Source organism: Eretmochelys imbricata, chromosome 2, assembly GCF_965152235.1.
Source record: "Eretmochelys imbricata isolate rEreImb1 chromosome 2, rEreImb1.hap1, whole genome shotgun sequence".
Lineage (NCBI taxonomy): Eukaryota > Metazoa > Chordata > Testudines > Cheloniidae > Eretmochelys > Eretmochelys imbricata.
In genome coordinates this window covers 229,032,281-229,049,533 of record NC_135573.1, presented here as the reverse complement: position 1 = coordinate 229,049,533, position 17,253 = coordinate 229,032,281, and the positions used below count along the sequence as shown (strand labels likewise).

At 42.8% G+C, this 17,253-nt stretch overlaps 1 protein-coding gene across 5 annotated transcripts in view; it reads left to right on the top strand.

The window, feature by feature from the left end:
* The first annotated feature begins 16,173 nt into the window (after positions 1–16,173).
* TRDMT1 (tRNA aspartic acid methyltransferase 1) overlaps positions 16,174–17,253 on the top strand; it is a 45,718-nt gene continuing 44,638 nt past the window's right edge. For 4 of the 5 annotated variants that reach the window (XM_077808168.1, XM_077808167.1, XM_077808170.1 and 1 more), the window contains exon 1: positions 16,284–16,378. In XM_077808168.1, the coding sequence (XP_077664294.1) occupies positions 16,315–16,378 (64 nt within the window). In that variant the 5' untranslated portion in view covers positions 16,284–16,314. The other variant, XM_077808172.1, reaches the window with a different exon arrangement.

The window sequence follows — 17,253 nt, the reverse complement described above, 5'->3', positions numbered from 1 at the left end:
GAGAACAGAAAGTTACAGCATAGTCCATCTTGGTCAGCCCAGAGCCCTCTGACCCCTCTTCTTTTCCATTTCACAAGCGGCTCCTCCTTCTAGCAGCCCACACTTAACAACAACCCAATTGGCCCCTCCTCAGCCCTTTGTTCTTGGGCAAACATTGTCACCTGGCACTCCTCCTCAGCCCTTTGTTCTTGAGCTGGTCAAACACGGCTGGCTTCCTGCAGAGAGGTGGCCCATCCATGGTCGTTAGTTGATAAGTACCAAATGCCCAGGCAACTGGAGTGGCCAGTGTCTTCTCGGACTCTTCATGGGCATGAGGCCCAGACCCCAGGCAGTTAGTTTCAGTCAAACCTGTTTCTCTGGGCCTATGCAGAGAGTAAACAACCTTTTCCTACCACCTAGTTAACAATGCAGCATATAGGAGAAACTAAGGCACACACACCATTCGTACAAAATATTACAGGAAAATTCCCTCTCCATCACAGCGTGACTGCCTACGACCTGGTCTGCTGACACTAACACCATACTAGGATATATTCAGTAATGCCCAAAAGTAAAATTCCATTAAAGAATCTCCAGCTCTGTTTATTACAATGCCCTGGCTTCTCATCCTAATACTGAGCTGGCCAAGCCTTGCTTAGCACATTAAACTCATGGTTCTAGCTTGAGTTGGTACAGAGCAGAGCTAAGTTAATGGCATGATTTTTTAAATTGCATTTTTAATGTGAGTCATTAGCTATGAACTATTAATTACATATAAAATATCAGTGATTCCTGAATTTTCCCCAGGGGTCAGTTGTACATAAACTTATGGCCCCTTTGCTCCAGTCATGCAGCAAAAAGAGCCCTGAATGGAATGAAGAATCAGGCTCTGCAAGTGCAACAAAATATCCACATTCTGTTTGCGTTGAATTCTCTCAATTTACACATAACTTTTATTGATATTACTCAATGTTAGGTGTGCTATTTTTACCTAGCATCTTATATTAAAAATATTGTATATTGTATACTTGTATAAGGAATACTTGTACAAGAAAAACGTTTGTAGGATCAGGCTCTGTATCTATATGTCTAAAAACATCTGTATACATAATGATTCTCATGTTTCTTGATTTGTAACTTCATTTCAGTGAGCTAGCGACTACAGTAGTTCAAGCCAAATATTAAACAAGCTTTCCATTGAGTATCTTAATTTACTGGATAGATTAGCATGACTGTGGCATTTTCTGTTTTCAAATTCAGTACATATTCACTTACCAATATTAAATATCCAGAAAAAAAGATCCTAATTTATGATACTGTGGAAATGAAAATGAAAATGTTTTTTTTAAAATAAATCAAAGCTATGAAGCAATCCAGGACTCTATACTCTTGTTCTACCTTATTGAGATTTTTAATTGATTCTTCCCATACTAATTTTGTCATATGAAAATTATCCTCTTAAAGTCACATTCACTGTTATAATTACATGTCCATTGTAAGAACCAAGGTCAAATGGTCTGCTCCAAGTAATTTGAGAGTTTTCTCATTGACTTCAAGGGGAACAAGCCCCAAAACCTGAAATTGCAGACACAACTTCCATTCAAGCCAATGGTTTAAATCCTGAAGTTCTTATCCAGCTTTTACTCAGCTCTTTGGCGTTTAGCCTAAGGAAGGACCACAGGACTGAGCTCCAAATTAATAATTTATTCCAGCAGTTCTCAAACTGTGGGTTGAGACCCCAAAGTGGGTCGCAACCCTGTTTTAATGGGGTCACCAGGCCTGGCTTAGACTTGCTGGGGCCCGGAGCCAAAGCCTGAGCCCCACTGCCTGAGGCCCAAGCCTGAGGGCTTCAGCTCGGGGCGACAGGGCTCAGGTTACAGGCCCCTGGCCTGCGGCTGAAGCCCTTGGGCTTCAGCTTTGCGCCCCCTATCCGGGGCGGTGGGGCTCAGGCTTTGGCCCCTCCACCCGGGACAGTGGGACTCAGGTGGGCTCAGGCTTCTGTCTTCCCTCCTGGGGTCACTCAGTAATTTTTGTTGTCAGAAGCGGGTTGCGGTGCAATGAAGTTTGAGAACCCCTAATTTATTCTATAACATGTATCAGAAATATATAAGTCAATGCTAGTTGCTATGATACCAAACCAAATATACACAACTTGGATGAATAGCTGGTTATCTAGTCAAGGAAATGACTAGCAGCTTTTCAAAATCAACCCACTGTGTCTGTAACATTATATTTTACTGAAGTATGAAGTATATGAAACTAAGGGTATTTTATTGCTAGGGAAGTGCTCTGAACATGACTCATGCCACCAGACCATATGACTTATATTTCCAAAATTAATGTAGTTGAGAATCTTGCATTCAGTTACTCTATGCTCTTGGCTTTACTGGTTGTCATAATAGGAGGGCATTCACCCACAATTTCTAGCTGATTTCCTCTCTTCCTGACCCCATTTTGGCCAACTGAGGTAACCATTTTAAAAGCCAAGTGGGACATTGTGTAAGAGGTCTGTGATTGCCTCAAAGAATATGAAGAGATTCCGGGGTTCGGAAAGAGGGAAGGAAAAGTTCCTCAGCCTGCATTGTAACTATAGTGGGACTAGTATTCAACCCCTTTATAAAAATATTGTATGCTCCTCTATGATTCGCTGCATTTATAATTAACATATCACTAGACATTACGTGCCGATAATATGCTCAGTGCTGGACAAGACACAGTTAAAAACACAGGCCAAAATTTTCCAGCATGACTAGTGATTTGGGGGGGGAGGGGCACTCTATTTTTAGATGTTCAACTTGAAGTATCTTAAGAGGGGCTTATTTCCACAGAGTGCCAAGCACCTATGTCTCAAGTTGAGCATATATAGATTGAGGCATTTCAAATCTTGACTATGGACTCTGCTCCATGAAGCTTACATTCTACAAGCATGACAAAGTTCAGTTAAAAAAATCTCATGTTGAAAGTCAGAGAACAGTAAAGATCTAGGACATTTTGAAATGAAAATGGAAGTGGTGATGGTGTTCCATTGATGTGGCCTAGGATTTGTAGGGCTTGCGGAAGAAGCAGGAGAGATTTAAATGGAAAGTAGGTGAGAGGCTGCATGTTTAGATAGGCAGGTTATTTCTGGGAGAGAGACGACCAGGAGAAGGGAATGGAAAGTTGGCATTGCTGGTAGAGCCTAGAGGAGTGAGGAGGAGATGAGCTGAGATGTAGGCAGGGGCAATGTTATGCTGAGTCTTGAGCATGAGAACAAGAACCATAAACTTGATTCAACAGAGTATGGGGAGCTAATGGAGAGATCTGAATAATAGTCATATGGTCTGAGTTGAGGAATTAGTAGGATGATTTTAGCCCCTGCAATCTGGATGGGTTGGAGAGCAATGATATGGGGAAAAGGGAGGACATAGAGAAAGAGCTTGCCAGAGTCATAGTAGGAGATAACCAAGGCATAAACAAAGGTTTTATCTGTAGGGACATTGAGGAAGGGATGGGTTTTTGGTATGCTGTAAAGAAATAAATAGCAGGATTTGATGATAGCTTGGATGCATGGGTAAAAGTTGAGGTCAGAGTCAAAAATGACCCAAGGTAATATCGGTGGCAGAGGAGAAGAAAAAACATGAAAGGTTTAGGGAGGAAAAATGAGCTTGGTTTTACCCATGGGTAACTTGAGGAAACAGCAAGATGCCCAGGAGAAAATACTGGGAAAACAGGAGATAACTGCTACTCTTATTTATTGATTCACTCTTGGAGATTGATGGAACCAGTGAAGTTTCAGACCTCTCAGACAGAAAGTATTGTTCAGCTGATGGACCACTCTGTCAGTGGCCTCTTTACTCTGGCTTTTCCTGAGGGAGGAGTTAAGTAAGGAGTGGGAAGTGGGGAGAGAATTTTTTAGAACTGTTTACATGCAATCCATCATAATGATTCTTGAAACATATTTTCAGACCTGTTTTTTTTAAGTGTTCCTAAAGATTTATGATGGATAGGTGACATAATTGGTCTACCTGTTATTGAGCATCCCAGTCTTCAGCATATCAGTAACAGCCTTCAGTTGATATGCCTGTATTATGCTGCTAGGGCAGGTAATAGCCATTTTGTAGTTGGGTGCACATGCATTTGTCATTTTACATAGCCAAGCTATAAGCCCCATTTCCAGAATTCCTGAATCTCCATCTTCCTGATCTGTCCCTTTCCTGTTTTAAAATTTGAGGTTGGCAAGCCCTTACAAAGACAGGTCATGCTATTCATCCTGTTAGGGTTTCTTCCCCACTCTGAACTTTAGGGTACAGATGTGGGGAGCCATATGAAAGACACCCTAAGCTTATTCTTACCAGCTTAGGTTAAAAACTTCCCCAAGGTACAAACTTTGCCTTGGCCTTGAACAGTATGCTGCCACCACCAAGCGTTTTAAACAAAGAACAGGGAAAGAGACCACTTGGAGACGTCTTTCTCCAAAATATCCACCCAAGCCCTACACCCCCTTTCCTGGGGAAGGCTTGATAATAATCCTCACCAATTGGTACAGCTGAACACAGTCCCAAACCCTTGGATCTTAAGAACAATGAAAAATCAATCAGGTTCTTAAAAGAAGAATTTTAATTAAAGAAAAGGTAAAAGGATCACCTCTGTAAAATCAGGATGGAAAATACTTTACAGGGTATTCAGATTCAAAACACAGAGGATCCCCCTCTGGGCAAAACCTTAAAGTTACAGAAAACAGGAATAAACCTCCCTCTTAACACAGGGAAAATTCACATAAAACAAAAGATAAACTAATCCACCTTGCCTGGTTTACTTATCCTGGTTGCAATATTGGAGACTTGGATTAGGATGCGTTGGAGAAGATGGATTTCTGTCTGGCCTCTCTCAGTCCCAAGAGAGAACAAACACGTAAACAAAGAGCACAAACAAAAGCCTTCTCCACCCCCAAGATTTGAAAGTATCTTGTTCCCTTATTGGTCCTTTGGGTCAGGTGCCAGCCAGGTTAACTGAGCTTCTTAACGCTTTACAGGTAACAGGATGTTGCCTCTGGCCAGAAGGGATTTTATAGTGCTGTATACAGAAAGGTGGTTACCCTTCCCTTTATATTTATGACACATCCCTTGTTTTCTGTAGGCGAAACTTTCTGAAAAAGCCAAATACAGTGATTTTAGTAGGGTATGCACCATTGGTGAGCACGGGCAGCCGAACTCTTATTAGTTCACATTGGACAAGCTCCTGCAAAAGCGAATTATGTAAAGGGGTCATCTAACCAGCAAACAGATTTGGCGGAGGTGATTAGCCCACCCCCCTTGCTCCATCAGTTCCATCAACTATGCTGAACATAAGTGTACAATTTTTCATTCGATGATGCACCAGGAAATGCTGATGTTGTTTCTGAGGGTGAGGCAGGACACACCTGTGGAATTATTAATTATCTGCAACAACTGCCTCTTCCTTTGAGATGCCCAGGACAGGCAGAGCAGCATTAACTGAGGGCCACATGCCAAATCCTTGCTTCCAATGGGATGCGTAAATGGACATGCTAGGATCCTGAAGCTTGTTGGCCTGGTACACACAAGGAGAAGGAGGAGACCCACACGTGCCCCGGAGCTGAAAAACCTGGAACCACCCAGAGGGTGGGCAACTCATGTAGTTCAACTCCTTGCCTACCCTCCAAATCTATGAATTTCCTGACCAACTCTCCCTCACTGGTGGGACTGAAAGGAAATGATCCAGATGCAGATTGAGAGTAAATCCCAGACATCTGTAGTGGGGGTGGGGCGGGGAGAGGACAGATTGAGGCGGGGGGTCTGGAAATGAGACCTCCTTTGTTTAAAGACAAAAATGTCCCTTCTCCAGATGGTGTATATCTGCTGGGGAATGGAGACAGCAAATACATCTCAGCTCAGGAACAGAGAAATTCTTTGGCATAGTGGTCTGGCTCAGCTCAGCGGCAGTCTATGTTCATCAGCTGTAAAGGAGTCCCTCTTCCTTTCATGAGGACAAGCTCAGTTGCTAGCTGGCATCTTCCTCAAAAGTCAGACTCTTGTATATAGTAACTGGGTGGGAGAGAGTCAATGCCTATAGAGGGGGAAGGATTGGGCACCCATTTAAGAGCTTTGTGGCTTCCACAGTAGGGCTTGAAATGGGACAGTTCCTGTCCCTTAAGTTTTGGCCAGTTTCCATGGCTGTGGAGACAAGAACGCACTATGGAAGCTACTGAGCCATATTGCACATAATGTCTGGGCTAGTGGCATATGCACCGGGAATGAGATTTGTGTACGTTTCAGGTTGAAATGAATCAGATGGGTTTATTTTGCTTTGTTTCCTGAGTTTTGAATTCTTGTGTTTGTCAGTTCTGCCATTTGCCACTTGGAGATCAGTGTCTCATCATCACTGCAGTGAAGTAACCCCCCACTGACTTTTACAGCTGTTGCACAGGGTCCTCAATTGACAAATCCAGCATTTCACTTTTGTATTTCAGCTAGGGCCTATGCATCTGGTATTAGAAAACACCTCTTTTGCAAAATATGTCATTCATTATTCGACATCTACAAGACTTCATTCAATCCAGCTCTTGTGCGGCTGGATGTTGGCACTGCCAACACATATTCTCTCATTCTCTTCTTCTGCAAAAAGATTTCTCCTCTTTAAGCAGCGGTATTTAGTGCTCTCCTCTCTCCAATTAAATTATACTAATTGGGGCTACATGTGGATTCACTCCTTCCTGTCTATCTCAGAAAAACAGCATTAAAATTGATAGCCTTAAAAAAAAAAAAAAAAACCTCTGGAAAAACTGCAAGGTTTTTATTCGCAAAAAGAAAAGGAGTACTTGTGGCACCTTAGAGACTAACCAATTTATTTGAGCATGAGCTTTCGTGAGCTCATTTTTATTTCGTGAGCTCGTTTTTATTCTCATTGGATGCAAACTTAATATGGAAAAAATAATGGCAGCCAGAAGGGACAGCTTGGACTAATTTTATTTCACCTGGATCTTTCACAAGCTATCTTGGATTACTTCTATTTACTCTTATGCAATCTTGTCTCACAGTTTCATCCCTCACAATTTCTCCCCCTCCAGGCTTCTTTAGCAAGTGCTCCCTTAGGCCTTCCCTAGCCCCTAATTTTCTATTGGAAGCTCCATCTCCATGCTACCATCATGCCATGTGATGCCTGGTCACCTGATCCAACCACAGAGTGGGCAGGGGAGGAGAGGTCCAAGCCCAAACCCGACATCTGGGACTAAATGAAAAGCCAAAGGTGAGGGAAAGCCAAAATCCCTTAAAGGGCTAGTCCACACAGTGAAAGAAGTAAACAAATTACCGCTTTGAGCAATACAATGTGGGCATGTTAGCAAGAGACATGGTCAGTACTGAAATATAATTGCAAAGCCTTTCTCAGCCTGTTGCTTGTCTGCTTGTGAACCAAATGCAACTGGGGCTTGATTGAAAGCCCACTGAAGTCAATGGGAATCTTTTGATTGACTTGAGTGGGCTCTGGAGCAGGGCTGTCGAACTCAGAGTCTATATTGTCCGGTGGAAGATTTGAATTTATTTATTTATTTTACTGTTCAATAGGGTTTTTTTTAAATCCCTTTCTTTTTGATCTGGAATGTGCAGCTACAACAAAAAAGTCAATAACGTAGTGTAAACACATGATCTGGATCTGGCCTGGGCTGCCACTGCAGGCCAAATGTAACCAATGGGCTGGAATTGGTTGAAGAGCAACAGAAGTTCAAAGACAATTAGAGAAGCAACATCATTTTGACATGAATTCTTATTGTCTAGAGAATACATCCATGGTCCAAGCACCAGAAGGTGAAATTTAGTACTGTACTGGGAAGTTAAAAACATTTTAAAAGTATGAAACAAGGAACCTCTAAAAAATTATATTTGACACTCCCTTCGAAAACACTCTATTTTGTCTCATCAATCATTTGTAACTTCAGTCACAAAACTTCCCCTTTGCAGAGTTCTTAGAAAAGGAGTGGGTGAGACTAAAAAATGAAGACTGATGCTGGTTTCATTTTTGGCGTGACAGATTCAAGGTACAGTATATGAACCACCTTGAATTCAGCAGCTATAAAACGGTGGCACAGTTGGTTTCCCAGAAATACCACATTAGTGGCTGGAAAGCTTAACTTACTTTATATTTTTTGTCAGAAGTCAGGTGTGAAACATTCTCTCCTGAAATATTAAATTAAACAAAGTTCAATTCTGATAAGCTGCAGAAGGTTTTCATTTTTAAAAATTAAAATATTTGGGCAAGGTTTGTGAAAACAATATTTTATGCTCAATTCTGTCCATAGTGGATGTTAGTGATTTTTTTAACTCAAATGATTACATAGCAAGGATATGACATGTAGATACCTAAAATTCTTTCCTAGCTAGAGTGATTTCTGACCCAGAGTATATGATTCATTTCCAGTCTGCTGAGAGATCTGCATGCTTTTGCAGATCTACATTTTGGTATACAGCTATTTTAGAAAAAAGAAAAGGAGTACCTGTGGCACCTTAGAGACTAATCAATTTATTTGAGCATAAGCTTTCGTGAGCTACAGCTCACTTCATCGGATGCATCCGATGAAGTGAGCTGTAGCTCACAAAAGCTTATGCTCAAATAAATTGGTTAGTCTCTAAGGTGCCACAAGTACTCCTTTTCTTTTTGCGAATACAGACTAACACGGCTGTTACTCTGAAACCAGCTATTTTAGAGCAGATCCTTCTTTTCAGTCTCCTATACTAACATTTACTTATCTCCAAGTTTCAGATGATCATTGAATCTGTCTACCATTTTATACCATTCTATGTGTCTTACGGCCTGATATATAGTATCTGAATCTCTCATTTTCTCTGACTTTCTATAAATCAGCCCCAGGCACTTCATAGTTAAGGGTCTACGAGGGCTTCCATTATAAACCCTTATTTTCTGAGTTTGTGAGTAATTCAGTTGTAGGCTTTTACTCCAGAATAAAGCCTGGCAATGAAGCCTGAAGTTAGATCTGTCAGTGCAGAAGTATGATTCCAGTAAAACCTCTGTTACATATTGGAACTTATGTGACCTGTAGAATGTTAACATTTCATGCTCATAAACATGATAGGAATCAGAACAGGGGCAAACAGAGGAGACTACTGGCCCAGTGGAGATAGTCTGGATTCATGTGGTAGGAAATGCAGGGGTGGCATGGAGTGAGGCAGAGTTAATGTAACCCCAGAGGACATGAGGCCCCGGTAAAAATGTAATGTGTGTGTGGTGGTGGCTGTTGTATATACATAATAGCTTGTAGTGAAAGGAGGTATTTCGTGTAGTCACAGTCTGTAATCCTTCCTTTCACAGTGAAATGCAGTGTCCTCCTGTCATCATTTTTGCTTATTGCTATAGTGAAAAAATTTCCCCGCCCTGGTATCTGTAACATTCATAGCAATTTTAAAGTATTGTAAAAAGTGGAAATGGTGTAGTGGTTTTGTTTGCTTGTTTCCTTTCAGCACATACATCTGTTTCACTGGATGTGTGTGTCGGTTACCAGGGAAACATCTGTCAGATTCACTGTGATTAACTGTATTATCAGACTGATTATCAAAGTTGTGGCAAACTTCTGAAACAGTAGCTGAATTGAGGAAATACTCCTCTGTTGCTAGGAGGAAGGAGTTTTAAAAGACTATTTGGATAGCAATGCTGGTCTAATGTGTTTATGCCAACAATTCTTTATTGTGCTATAAATATATATATATGTAGAAGGGGATGCAGAAAAATAGCAGACAGTTCATGAATAAATCATAGTATTGTGGAGATGCACTGATTTAGAATAAACTAACATTTTTATAGGAACTCTATCAATTTATATTGAAAGACTTATGTATTGTTAAGGCATAGCTGATTTACAACACCCCACCCCAAATGTTATGTGTTCAGTCTTGCAAGGTGCTGAGCACCTTCACCTTCCATTGTCCCAGAACTTTAAATCCCTTTAAATCAATGGGAGCTCAAGCAGCATCTTCACTGGCAGTAGCATAGAACACATCAGATGCAGTTTGGCCTAAAATTTACAGTTATTAGTCTAATCAGTGTTACCTTTTATACAAAACTTTAGTTGTGACTTTTGAAACCCCCAGTCTAGGGATGGAGCGGAGAATTACAATTGATTGCTATAGATTCTGATAGGATTGGAGACTCTCCCTCCTTTGTCAATTGTTAAAGGTTACAGGTGGATGATCACTTTCCCTGAGGACATTCCATACGTGGAATGACATATCCTTCTTGGAAGGAGTGGAAGAAATTTGGAAGTGAAGGTAGAATGACATTTCTTGACCATGGTTCTGGCCTGTTAAGTAAACAGTCCACCAGAAATACTGCCACACAGGGCCTGATCCAAAGCCTGTTGAAATCCCTGCAAAGACTTCCATTGACACCAAGGCCATAAAGGGCCCATAAAGAAGAATTGCTTCCAGATTCCTCACTTGCATTTGCTCTTTTTTTCTACTATAAGTAGCTAAAACCTCTAAGGCTAGTTCCAGTGATGTGAACTACAGAACTGATTACTAAGAAGTTACTCAGACATGAGTGCTTGGGGAACTTTTGGTGTTTTCCATTCATTTCCACAGGAGACCAGTAATGTCCCTCTCTGGCTCATGAGTTCCTGCTTCTTGTTTTTTATTGCTATAGCATATAAATATTATGGGTCAGATTCTCCAGTCCACTTAGTGTAGAGTGGCCTTGAAGTGGCAAGAAAAGAGCAGTGGAGCATTCTCCACAGGCATAATTTGGCAGCAGTAGATCTGCCATCTCCTATGCCAGACTCTACCCCTGGTGTGAGGGGAAGGAGAGGATCTTCTGAGGTTAAGGGTGATCAGATAGGAAGGGCGAAAAATCGGGACGGGGTGGGAGGCAATAGGCACCTATATAAGACAAAGCCCCAAATATTGGGACTGTCCCTATAAAATCGGGACATCTGGTCACCCTATCTGGAGTCGGGGGTGGGCAGAAAAGGAGGGGAGAAAGCAGAGTGTATCTCTGATATGTCCATGCAGCCTTAACCTTCTTGATGGCTGAGTGGCTTTGGATGAGTGAGCCACAACTGGCTCTTGACAGCCAGCACTGTGCACTATGTCCAGCTCTGTACAGTTCTGCTAGAATATAAACATAATGGGCTAACTGATCTCTAATATAATTTCACCAACATCAACAGAAATGCAGCAAAGATGAATTTGCTCCAAGAACTCATGACTGACATGGAAATATTAGAGAGATTTGTTTGAAAATAACATTTATGTATGTATGTATGTATGTATGTATGTTCCCCCTGAAACTATTTAGGGCCCAGTCTTGCAAGCACATATGCCTTTGAGTGACTGTACTCACACAAATTGAGTAGTCCCCTTGAATTATTGTGAATATGTGTTTGCAGGATCAAGAACTTCAGTGTATACACGCTATAGTTTGAAAGTCTGGGCTGAAAACTTGCTCTTCTGAGTGGTACTGAATATCTTTGAATCATCTCTTCATTTCAAGTGTTTGGCAAAGGTAGTTTAGTTGTACTAGACAAAAATTAGAACAGTTTTGTCAGTGACTTCCTTCCTTCCTGCTCTGCCAGTGGTCTATGATCTAAAGTGACCTTTTTAGAAACATCACCGCCCAATAAATTCACTTCTACAGACATGAAATCCTAAGGATCAATAATGCCCCAATGTCACTGGCCTGGATTGCTCCCCCCGCCCAACCCCTTCCGAGATGGACCAGTGTGTCACCTGCTTTGATGACCCCATCTCCACATCCCCTCTTCCTGGCCCCACAGAGGCTGTATCATCTTTTCTCATGTACCTCCCATTAGGGTTTCACAAACAACTGTGGGTAGGGAGTACTAACTGTACAAACATTATGCTATTATATTAATGACCAGCATGTTACCAGTTTTTATGATATCTTGCACCATTTGGCTAAATATTCTGGCAACAGTGTGTTGGGAGCACCCTTTGCCAGTTGGCATAAAGGGGCTCTTAGAGTCACAGGGGTTAAGGGCAAATGAGGGAAGTAAGGTGAAAAAGAGAAACATGTGATGTGGTTATGGTACAGAGCTATGGGTCATTCAACTCTAGAGAGCTGAGCACAAAGATACTGAGGGGTATGCAGTTCTTTCCAGTGGATCTTGTACCAGCTACCTGGGTCCAAGGAAACTGATTTGTGGTTTTGGTCAAATGAGTTAATGGAAACCTTCTGGAAGGCATATGCAAGGATGCAAGGTAAGGGGTATTGGAAGTGATTGGTGGTAGTTCCGCCAATGAGACTGGGTATTAAGAAGGTTATTATCACGTTCCTCAGTAATCTAGTACCCAATGAGCTGATTGTGGATTGGCTAAGCAGACAGGCAACTGTGTTGGCTAAGGTGAGAAAATCCTGAGTTGACTGGGGATTTGGATGTAGGAATGCATGCTCGTGGTGCTCTTGTCAAGATCCTTGTACAACCATCAGATTTTGCAGTTGCCCAGCTGTTTCATGATAGCGGAAGTTAGTTATGTTGGACAGCCTTACACCTATCATGTGTGGGGCTTCTGTGTGTTGCCGTCTGGTACAATGCTGCCCCTGTGGGCAGTTTGGTCACTTAGCAGGCCTGTGTCTACATTACACCAGACATGCACAGTGTGGAAATTGGGGGTACAGGGAGGAGGCATATGCCAAGAAAGCACATTTAGGTGGGGAGGGTGCTGTTAGAGGGGTAATGGAGAGATGGGGATGGCGCAATGTGGTATTTGAGAATGAGGGACAGGGGAACAGTAATAGCACAATCCCTGTTGCTGTTAGAGGAATTGGGAAAGAACATGTGGAAGATGCTCCCCTTCCAGAGATGGGCAATAGTAGCACATGGACAAAGGTGTTAGAGGTTAGGTGAAGGAAGATGCAGAAAACATCACAACTGCAGTATCCACAACAGCAGAGTGAGGAAGCTAGGGCATAAGGGTGACTTTGGAATAGGAGTGGAGAGGTCTCAGGGGATACCACAGTTGGCAAAGGATAAGAGGGGAGGGAAAAAGGTTGGCAGCCTCTGAGGTGGTTGTTGCATTTGAGTGCAAGGGTTCTTAAAGACTCATATCCTTTCATAGGAGAGGTGGAGGGTCAGGGGAGAGGAATGGCGCTCTCTCCGTGTCTCATGCCTGCTGATAGTAGGACAGTGGGTGAGATGGCATCTGTCTCACAGGACTTTGACCTGGCTCAGATAGACCTTCCTTCCCTTGTAGCCTCTGTCCTTCCTTATGCTCCTTCTTCTCATCTAACTTTGAGCAATAGGTTTCTCCACTTAGCTGGGCAAAGGAAATGGAAGCCCAGGAGGTAGCTAAAGTGACTATGGATACTATAAGATGGTTTGGCCCTGTTCTAAATGACTTAATATATGTGTATTGCCTGATGCTGTTATGATGTAAAGTGTATGAAGAGTTTTAATAAAAGAACTTGGCATAGAGACAGCTGATTAGTCACAGCAGGTGCTCGGCCCATCTCCCTTTGAAGGGGGCAGTCAGCCTGAGACAAGAATGTTCCATATAGCAGACATGTGATAAAGTACACCTAATTGATTTATTAAAATTAATATATACACATTATGGCTGAAAGCACCCCTGTATACACACTATTGTAATAATCTTTGTAGAAAATAAGCCTTGTGAGGTATTATCTGAAAACTAGTAAGTTTTTGGTCAATAATATCATGGTGAAATGTACATAGCAACATTATATGTAAAGTTATGAACTCCCCCTGTATGTAGTTGTTAGCATGTGTTCAAACCCACAAAGCCCTGCCTCAGCCAAAGTTGTTTAGCAGGCCTATCCTAAATAAAGGAATGTGTATTTACCTCAATTTACATATAAATAGTAAACAGCGTCCTTGAAACAGCATGAGAGGGAAATGGCAGGAAACAAGGCAAATCTGCATTTCAGTATACCCAGGGGAGAAGAAAGAGCATGGAGCCACCAACACCAATACATTCTATGACAGCTTCTTTACTTTTTGAATAAACTTTACTTTGAAGAGTAATCCTCAGAAGAATCCACTTCAAAGGGTGACTGGACTATAAAAGCAAAGGGCAAAAACACTCCAAGGTATCTCACTACCTATCCCTTTCACCTAAGAAGACAAAGGAACTAGCCTTTTGACTGTGAGGGGAGATCCTGACCGGAGAATTTGGTCAGCAATGTTGTTGAAAACCTGTGGTAAGGATTTTACCTTAACAAGTCTAGCTCGTTAAATTCTTGGTATTAGGAAGTGTTTTATCTTTACTTCTCTTGTAACTATTTCTGACTTTAATGCCTTCTGCTTGTACTCACTTAAAATCTCTTTGTAGTTAAACAAACTTATGTTTTAACCAAAACTAATCCAGTACTGTCTTTAACTTTAACTGAACTGTTTGGTAACTCCAGTTAAAGTAGCAAACTATTGAATATTGACCCCTTACAGAAGCAACGGACCTCAAATATTTGAACTGTCAAGGAGAGGGCTGGAAAGTGCAGAGCACACATTTTGGGGAAAATTTGGGACTGGGAGTGTGTTGGGATCGCCCTGCAAGTAGTAACCAAGGCTGATGGAAACCAGAGTGTGACTGGTGTGTTGCTGACAGGCCACTGGGCCAGGGCTGTAGCTATACACAGACACTCAGGGTGTGCCCTGCATGCTGGTAGGCTGTTTGTGAGTGACCCAGGTTGGGAGCTACAACAGAAAAGCATTGCAAGGCACCCAGGGTTATGGGACAGGCAGTGACCCAAACCTTCCCTGGTCTGAACTGCACACTGGAATGTGAGACACATAGTTTTAAATACCATCATACAGTAATAAAAGAGTTTGTGAGACCAGATCAAAGAAATAACTAAATATTTTATGTTAAAAAATCTTTAGTGATTTTGGCAGAACAAACAGTAAACTTGTCAGAATGAAAACCAACACTGAAGTGAGTCATATCATAACTTTCTGGTGCATGATGTGATTATTTTTAATTCTTAGCATTGTGAATAATTTATATAGAATCATAGAATATCAGGGTTGGAAGGGACCTCAGGAGGTCATCTAGTCCAACCCCCTGCTCAAAGCAGGACCAATCCCCAGTTTTTGCCCCAGATCCCAAATGGCCCCCTCAAGGATTGAACTCACAACCCTGGGTTTAGCAGGCCAATACTCAAACCACTGAGCTATCCCTCCCCCCAATATCTATGATCAGTGAAAATTACAGTAGAAGTTTTGTCTTTGGAGGGATTTCATATAAGATAGTTCAGTGCCCTTTGCAAATATTTGGGAAGTAAGTTCTATGCACAAGTGATTACATGAAAAAACATAGACCAAAATATCAGTTGAGAAAGGCAATCTGCCCTGGAGGATCAAAGGAAACTTAAAAAAGAGTAAACTTGTGGTACAAGAGGAAAAAATTAAAACTGTAGAAATAAAAATTATAAATTACATAATTACAATAACAACAAAGTGCTATTACTTCAAAACACTGAGATGTGATTGCTTAAACTGCTAGCCTCAATTAGTATTTTAAATTATTGCTTGCTATTAAAAACATAAATAGCACAATGACATGAATATGCACAATATTAACCAAGATAAATGACAGAGTGCTAAAAACAATGCAAGATAAAAATAACATTTAATAAAATAAACATAAATAACTGAAAGGAAGGAAGCTACAGTTACAGCAGATCAAGTAAACGGAAGTCCAGTTCAGGCAGTCGGATGAGAAGACAATTTTGTGCAATGCTATAAAGCTGCATCCAGACACGCTACAGCTGGGAAAACTGGAAAGGGATTCTTTGAAAGGTTAAAAACATGGATGCAAGTCAAATAGTAAAAAACAGGTCTGAACATTTTGAACTGCAGGTGGGTGGGAGCTTTGTAAGTCACACACACATTACACAGAATCCAGTCTCCTAGAGCCCAGAGCCTCAGAAGTTAGTGAGGATCTGGAGCCCAGGAACTGGGCAGCACTGGGCCTTTAACACGGCAGCCGTGGAGAGAGGGGGCTGGCATGGACCAGCCAGCCAGGAACACCTGCAGCCAGGCTGCCACCCACCCCCTGCTTTGCCAGCCACTGCCCATGGCTCGCCCCCGCTCCTGTTCTCTCTCCCCACCCCCAGCTTCCCCATCCGGCAGCGCCTCTCCTCCTGTCAGCTCCCACCCCTGTCACCCTGGGAGCGGAGTGACCCGGCTCCGACTCTGCCCTTCCCGCGCTTCCCTGTCACCCGGGGAGCAGAGTCTGGGGGCAAGGGAGAGCGGAGGGAGCGAGGGGCTGGGCACTGACTTCAGCAGACGTTACTGAGGATGCGCAGAGCGCCCGCGCAGGCTCAGTAAGAGCCAGGTGCTGCGCGTGGGGAGGGAGGATGGGGCCGGTGCGCGTGCTGGAGCTGTACAGCGGCATCGGTGGGATGCACCAGGCGCTGAGAGGTACCGGTCCCGCTCGCCGCCCGTGGTCCCCCCGCCGCTGGGATTCCCGCCCCCGCTCGGCCCGGCCCGTGCCGCCCCAGGCGCAGCGCTGGCGGGCCTGGGCTGGCGGTGCCCGCCCTGGGCTTGCGCAGGCACCTGTGCAGGTTGGGCTGTGCGCGGTGCGCAGGCAGAGGAGCGCAAGGGACCGGCTCTGGTCGCGGGGGGGGGGCGATAGCAGCAGCCAGGAGCGCCTGAGCTGCTCGGCTGCAGAGCTGTGCTTGGCGAAAACCGCTCTGCAAACTCGGGGGGAGCAGGGTGGCAAAATTGCTCTGCAGACTGTCCTGCCCAAGCCTAGATCTGCTCGGTTGCCTGCTGCCTCAGTGGTTGTTAGGTTCTTTGCTGTTAATATATGGATAGGTATTAGTTGGCTGGTCAAACAACCCACCGGAGCAAACATTCGTACTCCAGGGCTGCAGACAAGTAGAATTCTGTAAGGGTGCCTTAAAACCGATCCCAAATTTAAAGAGTGTATTTAACACGCGTGAGTGAGACCTGTTGGGTTTTTACCTGTGTGCATATTTGCTTTCAGTTCCTGGAAAACAACAACAACACTGGATTTTGGTTTAGGATGGCCTGTGTCTTGTGATGTATAGTTATAAAAGAAGTATTTTTAGTAGGACTGTGAAGCGATTAAAAAAATTAACCGTGATTAATCGTGTTATTAAACAATAATATAATACCTTTTATTTAAATATTTTTGGATGTTTTCTACATTTTCAAATATATTTATTTCAATTACAACACAGAATACAAAGTGTACAGTGCTCGCGACAATGTAAAATTTTAGAGCCTACAAGTCCACTCAGTCCTACTTCTTGTTCAGCCAATCGCTCAGA